General features: G+C 52.8%; 1 protein-coding gene across 4 annotated transcripts in view; it reads left to right on the forward strand.

Moving 5' to 3' along the window:
• Positions 1–10,802, forward strand: part of LOC100342095 (mitochondrial inner membrane m-AAA protease component AFG3L1) — a 44,093-nt gene extending 33,291 nt beyond the window's left edge. For all 4 annotated transcript variants that reach the window (XM_008251957.4, XM_008251956.4, XM_008251958.4 and 1 more), the window contains 5 exons: positions 6,868–6,978; positions 8,501–8,616; positions 9,162–9,362; positions 9,443–9,637; positions 9,753–10,802. In XM_008251957.4, the coding sequence (XP_008250179.2) occupies positions 6,868–6,978; positions 8,501–8,616; positions 9,162–9,362; positions 9,443–9,637; positions 9,753–9,971 (842 nt within the window). In that variant the 3' untranslated portion in view covers positions 9,972–10,802. The remainder of the gene's footprint in view (positions 1–6,867; positions 6,979–8,500; positions 8,617–9,161; positions 9,363–9,442; positions 9,638–9,752) is intronic.
• The last annotated feature ends 2,024 nt before the right edge of the window (positions 10,803–12,826 follow it).

Genomic DNA, 12,826 nt, shown 5'->3' on the forward strand with positions numbered 1-12,826 from the left:
GCTCCCCCGCAGAGATGACTCAGCAGGATAGCCCAGCATTGCCCCTCAGCAGGGATGACTCAGCACTGCACCTGCTCCCCCACAGGGATGACTCAGCACTGCCCCTGCTCCCTGCAGCAGGGATGACTGAGCACTGCTCCCCTGCAGGGATGACTCAGCACTGCTCCTCAGTAGGGATGGCTGAGGACTGTTCCGCTGCAGGGATGACTCAGCAGGATAGCCCAGCGTTGCCCCTCAGCAGGGATGACTCAGCACTGCTCCCCAGCAAGGATGGCTGAGCACTGCTCCCTTGCGGGGATGACTCAGCACTGCTCCTTGGTAGGGATGACTGAGCAAGGATGATTAAGTACCCCCTTAGCAGGTTGACTGCAGAGATGACTTAGCCCCAGAACTCACTGTGGGTTTTGCTGTGCCAGAGAGGAGAGGCAGACAAACCCTCTGTGGATATGGAGGTGCTAAACACAGAGAACTGTGCTCAGCACTGTTGACACATTCTCAAAAGACACAAAAATAATGACCAGTTGTAGAGCTCCAGTAGTTCTGTTGAGACCACCCTCTCTCCCTATGTGCTACAGGCCTCTATGAAAGAGACCCAGCCATTTTAAACTTAGTTGTTCCCTTGGAAACATGGCAACTTAAAATTCCCTTTTATGGTCTCTGTTCACTTTTTGTTTTAACTATAAAGTTTCAATAAAAATGAAAGAACAAACAAAACGGCTGGGGCTGGCACTGTGGTGTAGTGGGTAAAGCCACCGCCTGCACTGCCAGCATCCCATACGGGCTCCGGTTCGAGTCCTAGCTGCTCCACTTCCAATCCAGCTCTCTGCTGTGGCCTGGGAAACCAGTAGAAGATGGCCCAAATCCTTGGGCCCCTGCACCCGCATGGGAGACCCAGAAGAAGCTACTGGTTCCTGGCTTCGGACTGACCCAGCTCCGTCTGTTGTGGCCCTTTGGGGAATGAACCAGCAGATGGAAGACCTCTCTCTCTCTCCTCTCTGTAACTCTTTCAAGTAAATAAATATATCTTAAGAACAAAACAAAACAAAAAAAACCCTCAGCTAACGATTATGGAGAAAATTGCAGATTATGCAAAGAAGCAGCTAAGCATGGGATGTTCACAGGAAAGAGAAAGGAAGCTACTGTCCCTGGGGAGCAGAGACTTTGGGCAGACTGAGCAGAGGGATAAAGTCAGCTGTCTTAGAGATGCTCAGAGAGCCAGAGGAGACCTTGGGCAAAACCAGAGGAAACCAGAAGTGTTTGTCTCAACGAGTGTGGAGGCGGAGGAAAGACATGGAAGTAAGGGGGAACCAGATAGAACATCTGGAGCTGAAAAGTGCTGTAATGAAAACAGAAGCTCGCTGGACGACTTCACAGGTTTGATCAGACAGGAGACGCTGACCGCAAACCTGAAAGTAGCTTGATGGCTTGTTCAGTCTGAGCCGCAGAAAGGAAAAAGGGTGAAGAATGAACAGGGCCTCAGGGATCCGCAGTCGTATGCCACCCAGCATTGTGGGCGTTCCAGAAGACAGGGAATAGGGACAGAAAGTATTTCAAGACACTTTGGGTCATACCATTCTAAATTGGATAGCAGACATGAAATCTGCTTACCTGAGAAGCTCAGTGACAAACTCTGAGAAATCCTCATTGAGACACATGGGCAAACTGTCAGAAGCTGAAGATAGAATCTTTTTGGTTTTTGTTTGTTTGTTTTGTTTTTGACAGGCAGAGTGGACAGTGAGAGAGAGAGACAGAGAGAAAGGTCTTCCTCTTCTGTTGGTTCATTCCCACAATGGCTGCTGCGGCTGGCGTGCCGCGCTGATCCGAAGGCAGGAGCCAGGTGCTTCTCCTGGTCTCCATGGGGTGCAGGACCCAAGCACTTGGGCCATCCTCCACTGCACTCCCTGGCCACAGCAGAGAGCTGGACAGGAAGAGGATCTACTGGGACAGAATCCGGTGCCCCAACCGGGACTAGAACCCGGTGTGCTGGCACCGCAAGGTGGAGGATTAGCCTAGTGAGCTGCGGCGCCAGCCATGAAGATAGAATCTTGAAGCAGTGAGGAGAAGAGATGCTTCATGTGTAATAAGGGAGCCTCAGCAGTATTGACGACTGCTTTCCACCAGAAGCTGCAGACTGCAATCTACAGCTAACACATTGAAAATGCTGAGAGGAAAAGATATTAACTTAGAATTCTCTGCCAGATTTGTCCATCAAGAAAGAAGCAGGAGGGCCAGCACTGCGGTACAGCGGCTTAAGCTGGATCTGCCTGCATCCCATATTGCAGTGTCGGCTTGAGTCCTGCCTGTTCCACTTAGAATCTGGCTCCTGCCAGTGAGCTGGGGAAGACACTGGAAGATGGCCTATGTACTTGGGCCCCTGCCACCCATATTGGAGACCAGGATGGAGTTCCTCACCCTTGGCTTTGGCCCTGCCCAGACCTGGCTGTTGCGATCCTCTGAGGGAATAAACCAGGAAATCAAAGATCTCTCTGTCTCTCTCTGTAATTCTTGCTCTCTGTTACTCTGCCTTTCATATAAATAAGTAAATCCTTAAATAAATAAGTGGCCCTGCATTGTGGCGGAGTAGGTTCTACCACCCCCTATGACACTAGAATCTCCTGTTGGACTGCCAGTTTGAGTCCCAGCTGCTCTGCCTGTGATCCAGCTGATGTGCCTAGGAACACAACAAAAGATTACCCAAGTAATTCAGCCCCTGCCACCCAAGTGGGAGACCAGAATAGAGTTCCTGGCTTCTGGCTTTGGCCTGACCTACTAACCTGGCTGTTGTCATTTGGGGAGTAAAATCAGTGGGTGAAAGATTCCTCTCTGTCTGTCTGTCTCTGTCTCTATCTTGCTCAGCCTTTTCAATAAATAAATGAATCTTTAAAAAAAAAAAAAAGGAATGAAGAGAGGGTATTTGGTGCAATGGTTAAGATGCCGCTTGGGGTCCTTGCAGCCCATGTCAGAGTGCCTGGGTTTGTATTCTGGCTCCACTCCTGATTCAGCCTCCTGCCCTTCCCACCCTAGAAAGCAGCAATGATGGCTCAATACTTTGGTCTCCCGCACCAACATGGGAGACCTGGGTTGGGTTCTGGGCCCTTGGCGCTGTCCTGGGCCAGCCCTGGCTGTTGTCAGCATTTAAGGAGTGAGCCAGCAGATGGAAGAGCTCTGTCTCGCTGTTTATAGAATTTGATTTGAGACTCATTCACTGAGTTTTTGTGACGTTCTGGGAAGGGTTATATATAGTTACAAGGTGGCAGTTGTACAGGCTCACCAAGTTACTTTGTATGTGACTTGTGTTTTCTGTTTAGTTGATTGTGGAAATTTAACATCTTTTCTTAAGAAAATATTTTACTTATTTGTGAGAAAGTAAAAGTAAGTGCTCATCCATTGGTTCATTCCCCAAATGCCTGAAACAGCCAGGGCTTGGCCGTGCTGCAGCCAGGAGCCAAGAACTCCATCCTTGTCTCCCCTGTGGTTAGCAGATGCGTCAGCAAGAAGCTGGATTGGAGGCAGAGCAGCCAGGTCTTGAACTGCCACTCTGATACAGGATGCCTGCTGAATTGGAAGTGGAGTAGCCAGTACTCAAAACTAGCATTCCAATCGGTAGCTTAACTTCCTGTGCCACAATGCCTGTCCCAGTCAGTTGGTCTTTTTTTTTTTTTTTTTTAATTTTTTGACAGGCAGAGTTAGACAGTGAGAGAGAGAGTTATAGACAGAGACTGAGAGAAAGGTCTTCCTTCTGTTGGTTCACTCCCCTAATGGCTGCCACGGCCGGTCTTCCTTCCATTGGTTCATTCCCCAAATGGCCACTATGGCCAGCATGCTGCACTGATCTGAAGCCAGGAGCCAGGTGCTTCTCCTGGTCTCCCATGCGGGTGCAGGGGCCCAAGCACTCGGGCCATCCTCCACTGCCCTCCCAGGCCACAGCAGAGAGCTGGACTGGAAGAGGAGCAACTGGGACTAGTACCCAGCGCCCCAACCGGGACTAGAACCTGGTGTGCCGGCGCCGCAGGCGGAGGATTAGCCAAGTGAGCCATGGCACCGGCCCCCAGTGAGTTGGTCTTTAACAAATAATGCTGCGACAACTGGATGTCCACATACCAAAGAATGAAGTTGGTTCCTTACCTTACACCATATCCAAAAGTGACCTCAAAATGAATAAAAGAACTAAATTTGAGAAACGAAACTTTGTTAAACTTTTTAGAAGGAAATATGGTAAATTCTTGTACCTTGGATTTGGCAATGGTTTTCTTATTATAAAATGAACAAAATTATGTGTTTATTTGAAAGGCAGAGTTGGAGAGAGGGAGGGAGAGAAAGAGATCTTCCATCCACTGGTTCACTCCCCAAATGGCCACAACAGCTGGGGCTGGACAGGCCTTTGATGGTATTTTCTTAAATATGACACAAAGGCTGGCACCACGGCTCAACTTGGCTAATCCTCTGCCTGCAGCGCCAGTACCCCGGGTTCTGGTCCCGGTTGGGGTGCTGGATTCTGTCCCGATTGCTCCTCTTCCAGTCCAGCTCTCTGCTGTGGCCCGGGAATGCAGTGGAGGATGGCCCGAGTGCTTGGGCCCTGCACCCACATGAGAGACCAGGAGGAAGCACCTGGCTCCTGGCTTCAGATCAGCGCAGCGCGCTGGCCGTAGCAGCCATTTGGGGAATGAACCAATGGAAGGAAGACCTTTCTCTCTGCCTCTCTCTCTCACTGTCTTACTCTGCCTGTCAAGTAAATAAATATACAAAAACCATAAGCAGGAATGAAAAAATAGATAAATTGGATGTCAACACAGTTAAAATCTTTTGTACCAAAGGACGCCACCAACAAAGTGGAGGAAAAAAATCTACAGAGTGGAAATCTGGTAAGGATCTGGTATCCAGAATATATAATGAGAATTTTTAACTTAACAAAAAGAACTGAGGCCGGCACTATGGCACAGTGGGTTAAAGCGCTGGCCTACAGCACTGGCATCCCATATAGGCACCAGTTCAAGTCCCAGCTGCTCCAGTTCTGATCCATCTCTCTGCTAATGCACCTGGGAAAGCAGTGGAGAATGGCCCAAGTCCTTGGACCCCTGCACCATGGAAGGAGCTGCTGGCTCCTGGCTTCGGATCACTCTCTCTCTCTCTCTCTCTCTCTCCCTCTCCTCTCTGAGTAACTCTGAATTTCAAATAAATAAATAAATCTTTAAAAAAAAAAAGACAGCAATACTGAGTTGTCAAGGGTGTAGAGAAATGGGAACCTTGCATATTGCCAGTGGGATATAAAATGGTACAACTGCTGTTGAACTCAGTTTGGTACTTCTTTGCAACCCAGCAATTCTACTTCTAGGTGTATACCCAAGAGAATTGAAAATATATTTTCAAATAGACTTGTATATGAATGTTTGTAACAGCATGATTTATTTATAATGGCCGTAAAGTGGAAGAATCCCAAGTATCTACTAGCAGATAAATAGTCAAATAAATTTATTATGCAGAAAGTCACGTGTATTATTCTATTAAACATTTTTTAAAGATTTATTTGAAAAAGTGACAGGGAGAGACGGACATCTTCCCCTGGCTCATTTCCCATATGACTGCAGCTACTGGGGCTTAGGCCAGGCTGAAACCAGGAGCCGCATCTGGGTCTTCCACATGGTAGCAGGAACTCTAGTGCTTGGGCCATCATCTGCCACCTCCCAGATGCCTGAGCAGGAAGCTGGATCCAAAGTGTGGAGTAGCTGACTTGAATTAAGTACTCTGAATAGGGGATACAGGTGTCCCAAACTATAGCTTAATCTGCTGCGCCATAACACCTGCTTCCTCCTCCTCCCCAACAAGTATTATTAATTTACTTTCCTTTTACTTGGAAGGCAGAGAGAGCAGAGAGCTTCCATTTGCTGGTTCACTCCCCACGTGCCTGTAATAGGTGGACCTGGGCAGGAGCCAGCATGTAGGAGCTCAGGACTCAATCTGAGTCTTCCTCTTGGGTAGCAGGGACTCAAGTACTTGAGCTGTTGACTGCTGCTTGCCCGGTTACGTGTTAGCAGGAAGCTGGGATTGGAAGCAGAGCTGGGACTTGAACCCAGGCACTCTGATAAGGATACAGGTGTCCCAGGCAGCAACTTAACCACTGAACAGAACGCCCACCTCTGATTCCATTTATATGAAATGTTCAGAATACTCAGATCCAAGAAGACAGTGGATTACTGACTTTTTTGGGGTGGGAATAGGAATTACATATAAATAGGGCATGAGGATGAAAGGAAGTATCCTAGAACTAGATTATTATAACAGTTGGATTAGTTGTGAAGTTGCTAAAATCCTTGTTGTGTACACTTAAAATGGATGGATGTTAGGGTGTGTGAATTCTACCTCAATGAAATTGTTAAGCAAAAAAATTTGGCTTGGCCGGCGCCGCAGCTCACTAGGCTAATCCTCCGCCTTGCGGCGCCGGCACACTGGGTTCTAGTCCCGGTCGGGGCGCCAGATTCTGTCCCGATTGCTCCTCTTCCAGCCAGCTCTCTGCTGTGGCCAGGGAGTGCAGTGGAGGATGGCCCAAGTGCTTGGGCCCTGCACCCCATGGAGACCAGGAGAAGCACCTGGCTCCTGCCATAGGATCAGCTGCGGTGCGCCGGCCGCAGTGGCCATTGGAGGGTGAACCAACGGCAAAGGAAGACCTTTCTCTCTGTCTCTCTCTCTCTCTGTCCACTCTGCCTGTCAAAAAAAAAAAAAAAAAAAAAAAAAGCTTAAAGTCAGTCACTGATGAAGCAGGTCCTGTTGCCATTCTTTGTTGAAGAGAGTTCCCGTCAACAGAACTGATCTGTGTGCAGATCTTGTGGCAGGGAGCACTGACTTGTGACTGTTTCTCCTTTCCTGGGTCAGGTGCTGATATTTCTAACGTTTGCAATGAAGCAGCTCTGATCGCCGCCCGCCACCTAAGTCCTTGTGTTCAGGGGAAGCACTTTGAGCAGGCCATCGAGAGGATCATTGGAGGTGAGCCCAGTCGCCCTGGGGAAGGACGCACTTTTCCAGCTCTGATCCGCTATGCTCGACCAGTTTCTAAACCAGAATTCTGGACTGGGCCTCTCCCAGCAGCTTTCATTTAGGAATAAAGACAGGCCAAATCTTGGATACTGGCTGTGGAAGGCAGAGATGTTTGCTACAAGGAAGAGGACAGGAGTGGGAGAAGCCTTGTGTCATTTGCAGGGGTCATCCCAGGGCTCCTGCTGCCTGGGCTTTCTTGGCACCACACGGATTTTTTTTTTATATGTGTAAGATCTATTTATTTATTTGAAAGGCATAGTTACAGAGAGGGAGGGAGGGAGGAAGGGAGAGAGCTTCCATCCGCTGGTTCACTCAGGTGGCTGCAGTAGCCGGGGCTGGGCCAGGCCAAAGCCAGGAGCTGCATCTGGGTCTCCCATGTGGATGCAAGAGTGCACGTATTTGGGCCGTCCTTGACTGCTTCCCTGGGCACAGTAGCAGGGATGCTAGACCAGAAGTGGAGAAGCAGGCACTCTAACTGGTACCCACGGGGGATGCCAGGATCGTGGGTGGTAACCTAGCTGGCTGTGCCACAGCACCAGCCCCGACCATGCTGATGATAAAGGAATGGATGTTAGTAGGTTGTCTTCAGCTAGGGACTTAGCTCCCTTGCTGTCCCATCTTCCACTCAGTAGACTGGGCAGAGACCACTGTGCATAGCCTCCAGCAGGTTGGGGTGGCCTGGGAGGTCCAGCAGGGCCAGCAGGGAAGTACAGTCAGCAGTGGGTGGGGGTCTCTATGGCAGCCCTAGCTGCAGGTGCCAGGTGCCGCATTGGCTGTGGTGCCCTTGGTGCTGTTCCCGTTTCCTGGGAGGTGACACTCGGCAGCTGTGCTTCTTGATGCAACCCCACACCGTCAGAGCTGCATCTGGGGCGTGGGTGCCGGAGGAGGGAGGCGGTGAGAGCTTGTCCTTGCTGCTCAACTAGTTGCCTTTTTATTGAAGTATAAAATATGCAGAATATGCAATACTGAATAGCCCAATCTAGATGTGCTCGCTGGAATACTCTGGAGGCCCCTGGGGCTCTCAGCTGGTCATCAGAGAGCCACCGCACAGGAGAGGCCAAACTAGTCGTAAGTCTACTCTGCACATGCCCATTGTCTGTGCTTTTCCTTATTCCTGCAGCTGCTGAAGGTGGGCCTAGGAATCACTCCTTGCCCACCTTGCTTAGATGTCCCAGTCATGCTACAGTAAGTGGCTCCCAGAGCCCACTGATGTAAACTGGCCCTCTGAGGCAGCCATGGGATGGAGCCTGGGGCAGAGAGCAGTGGACAGGAACATCCTCTTCAGAGCTGGCACGGGGGTTTCACTGCAGAAGAGAAAGCAGCATGGAGCTGGGGCTTCAGCCATAGTGCCGTCGGGTGTGGAGAGGACCTTGGGGACGCCATGCAGCAGCGGACACAGGCTTTGAGTCTGGGGAGCGGCACCACTGTTGCTCCTGCCTCTCTCTTACTTGCCTGGGAATGTCATTGATAGGCCTCGAGAAGAAGACCCAGGTCCTGCAGCCCAGTGAAAAGGCAACCGTGGCCTACCATGAGGCCGGGCACGCCGTGGTGGGCTGGTTTCTGGAGCACGCAGACCCCCTGCTAAAGGTCAGTTCCTTGCTCTAGCATGCTGTGTGGGCTTGGAGAGACCTCCAGGCCTGGCTATCACCCTCCTGTGCGGCTGTCCAGGTACCAGCCCCTGGCCATACAGGCTTGGGACCCTGAAGGGCTTGCCCCTTTACTTTTCCAGTACAACAATGGTCTTGAATTTGCTAGAAGATTCCCTAGAGGGTGCGAAGGCAGAGCGGAGTTTCCTGGCTCTAGGTGGGGCCTCACCCGCTGACTTCAGGGAGAAGTCCTGATGTTGCGCTTTGCTCCATGCTTTGGATTTGGCTGTTGTCAGTGGAGCCATGCCTTCAGGTTCCTTCAGAGCCTCTGTGGGGTGTGCGTGACAGAGATGGTTTCTGTGTTGACCTCATGAACTGAAGCTCCCTGAGGTGGGGTCCCACTACTCAAGGTGACCTTACTGGTGGGCCGTGGGCCCAGGGCTCTTCTCCCACTCTTGACGGTCAGAGCTGGGGTGATGTGGGTTGGGGTTGCTGCGGGACAGCTGTATTTGGAGCATGACCTGGGTACCGGCTCTTGTCTTGCAGGTGTCCATCATCCCCCGAGGCAAGGGGCTCGGCTATGCCCAGTACCTGCCACGAGAACAGTACCTGTACACACGGGAGCAGCTGTTTGATCGTATGTGCATGATGCTGGGTGGCAGGGTGGCCGAGCAGCTGTTTTTTGGGAAGATCACCACAGGGGCACAGGATGACCTAAGGAAGGTCACACAGAGCGCCTACGCACAGGTATGGGGCAGACATCGCGGGCATGGCCCCAGGTGGCTGTGTGGGGCACAGCTCAGCCTTGGCTCCTCGTGCACTTGCAGATTGTGCAGTTTGGGATGAGTGAGAAGCTGGGCCAGGTGTCGTTTGACTTCCCCCAACAAGGCGAAACCCTGGTGGAGAAGCCCTACAGCGAGGCAACTGCCCAGCTCATCGACGAGGAGGTTCGGCACCTCATCAGCTCTGCCTACGAGCGGACCCTGGAGCTGCTGACCCGGTGCCGGGACCAGGTGGAAAAGGCAAGTAGGGGCGCGGGTCTCAGGGTGGCTCGCGGGTCACGCCCACGCTCGTGGGCCGTGTTTGGAGTGGTGTGAGCCGACTCGGCACCGCCTGAGACATGGGCCGTTGTTGCAGGTGGGCAAGCGGCTCCTGGAGAAGGAGGTGCTGGACAAGGCCGACATGGTGGAGCTCCTGGGCCCCCGACCCTTCGCGGAGACGGCCACATACGAGGAGCTTGTTGAGGGCACTGGCAGCCTAGAAGAGGACACGTCCCTTCCTGAGGGGCTGAAGGGCTGGAACCGTGTACAGGGGGAGGGGGTCCCTGAGCAGCACATGCAGGAAAGCCCCCTATAGCTGTGTGCAGACCTGGCTGCAACCTTGGGTGACCGCTGCTGCCTCTGAGCCTCTGCCGAGTGGCTTCCAGAATCACGGGAACACATGAAAACACCTGGCAACCCCAAGTGGGCCTGTGGGTGAAACCCTGAGAAGTACCAGAGAAGGGCTGCCTGCCAGAGAGGTGGCAGGGGGAGTGTCCCGAGTCTCTGGACCGGGACCAGCAGGGAGAGGCAGCAGGGCTGCAGCCCAGGCCTTTGTACCCTCCTGGGAGCCCTGAGCAAAGGATGTAGCCTCAGACACTTCTGGCAGAGATAGGACACGAGTGTCCGAGTGAGCTTGCCTCTGGAGAAGTGTTAATGCAGGTCATCTTAAAGTCACTCAGAAGACGAGCCTCGACCCAGTGCAGAATCCCCAAAGTTAGAATTAAAAGGAGGAGAATCTGAGCTGGTTATGAAGGGAAGGTCAGGCTGTGAGCCAGGTGAGTGGGAGGCCCGTATGTCCTCACGAAGCCACAGGTGTGTGGCTGAGGGAAGGTTGGAGGGATCTTGGGGGTCCCTCTCGCAGCAAGGTCTCCCTCCTGTGGCAGTTCTGCTCTGAGTGTGAGAGGAAGTTGGGGTTGGGGCGCCTTTCTGACTAGCATGAGTCAGTCTGATTGCCGTGGCTTGGTAACCTTCCTTGTGATTCGTTTTGTTGGGGTCACAGAGAGGCAAGTCTGGACTGAGCCCCCACTGCCCCACTCAGCTCTGTGGGACCGTCTGCAGGTGCCCCAGTGCTTCCTCTGGCCATAGCACCTGTAGATCAGCCATCTTCCTCGTGTTGGCTAGCTCCTCAATAAAAGGAAGGCCAGTTCTGGGTTGTGAGCTCCATGCCTTTCAGGTGCCTTGACCTGAGACAGGCTTGACTTTTTCTTTTTGGTGAGTGTGGTGTGGACCCAGTGCCGCAGATGTGGTGAAGACATCCCTGTGTGCTTCTGCGAGCACATGAGCCTGCCTCCTGGATTCGCCGAAAGCACAGTGGTCCCAGGGCATGAACCAGCAACTGTACCAGCCCTGCCCACCTTGGGGTGGGCAGATGATGTCTGGGTCACATGGTGAAGCTCATGACCCTGGGGAAGGGTGGGGTCACTGCCCCTGAATGCCCGTTGGTTCTCTGCATCTCTGTTGGGAGGAGGCCAAGACCAGACACGGGAACTTGATAGTACATTTTCCAAAGTGTTGTGTCTGCCTCTCAAAGACAGTTTAAACTGGAGACAAGCACATTCAGTTTCCATTATTTGTGAAATGCACAGTAGTTTGTTTTAAAATCTCCAGGGTTTAAGCTGTATTGTGGCCTCTACCAAACCTTTATCACCTGAGCCTCTTGGGGGTCTTCTGGTGAAAGTGTGCTCCCTCCACCCCAGAAGGCCCCTGTGGTGGGTGTTGTCATAGGTCTCATGAGGTCACTGCGGCAGCCCACCCATAGGAGAGCCTGGGCTACATCTCACGTGGGGCTAGGCCACAGCAGTGCCTCCCACCGTGCCTCTTGCTCCCCAGGCCTCAGCACACCCCCTCCCGTTGCACCTGGGCTGCTGCCTGCACTTGCATGTCAGACCTGTCTCCTCACCTTATCTGGTGCAGGTAGCTCCGCACTCCCTTGCATGGGGCCTTCCCAAGTTGTTGAAGCATCTCCCTGGGTGGTAGCTATTCACCAGTGAATGGCACGAGCCATCTCCCACTGCCTGTCCCTGCCATTCCAAGTGTGGCTGGCAGCTTGCCCCTCCTTGGCCTGAGAGGGGAATGGCGCTTCCACCCCTACTCTGATGAGTACTGGTGGCCACTGCGCAGTGACCCTGTTCTGGCACGCCAGCCTCACTTAGTGCCTGCTGCACAGCAGGTGATGGCGCCTTCAGGGAGTAGGAGTGAGCTGATCCCTCTTCTGATCTGCTTCCACTGAAGGTGGGTGTTTCTCTCTTGCCGTACTGTGCTGGGAACTATGTACCCTTTGTCGCTCCCCCTCTTCGTGGAGGAGCAACACTAAACCCTGCCTAGGCTTCATATCCGAGTCACGGCACCATTATGTCGCTCCCCCTCTTCGTGGAGGAACGACACAGGACCCTGCGCTGTTCTTTCGTCTGCTCGGCCCTCCCCGGGTTTGCTGCTGGTTCTTCCCGGGTTGGCTACTGTCCCTTCCACCTCCGTGGAAGGGCGGTTCCCCCTGCCACATTCCCCACTTCCGCAGGGGAGCGGCACACCGCCGGCCGGCTCTCTCGGGGGCTGCACAGATGTTCCCCTTAGATGTTCCCCTTAGATGTTCCTGGTGCATGCCGTCTCTCTCCTCCTTTATAGTCCTCCTCCGCCAATCCCAACTCGGCTGCCCACACGCCGAGCACGCTGCTCTCCTCCAATCAGGAGCAAGTCCCACAGCTTATTGGCCGAACTGGAGGCAGCTGTGTAGAAACTGTTTTCTCCTCTCCCAGCGCCATATTGTGGGAGAGCAGATGCATAGAATAAGTCTTAATTCCAGTAACAGTCTAGTCCGGGTTGCTCCCCACACCCTTCTCAGAGAATGCACACAGCACAGGCAGGTTGAGTCAGGTTCCCGGTCCGTAGATGGAGGAGACATGGCTAAGAGTTTTCTTTTCAGGAAGGTGCAGGCTGCCCTCGGGGCTGATGAGGGTGCAAGGATGTGAGTGCTGCTCACCTCTCCTCGTGGGTTAAGTGGTCAGGTGTGGCTTCATCTTTGCTTTGTGGCTCCCTCCCTGTTACCACAGCCTGTGGCTTCTGGGCCCTGAAGCTCCCTGGGGAGTGGCTCTGTGGGAAGCTTGTTAGCCAGGGGTAACTGCCTCCAGCCTGGGCTGCCTCTATGGGATTGTGTGGGGGCGGGGCTTTTACTCC

Source organism: Oryctolagus cuniculus, chromosome 18, assembly GCF_964237555.1.
Source record: "Oryctolagus cuniculus chromosome 18, mOryCun1.1, whole genome shotgun sequence".
NCBI classification, from domain to species: Eukaryota; Metazoa; Chordata; class Mammalia; order Lagomorpha; family Leporidae; genus Oryctolagus; species Oryctolagus cuniculus.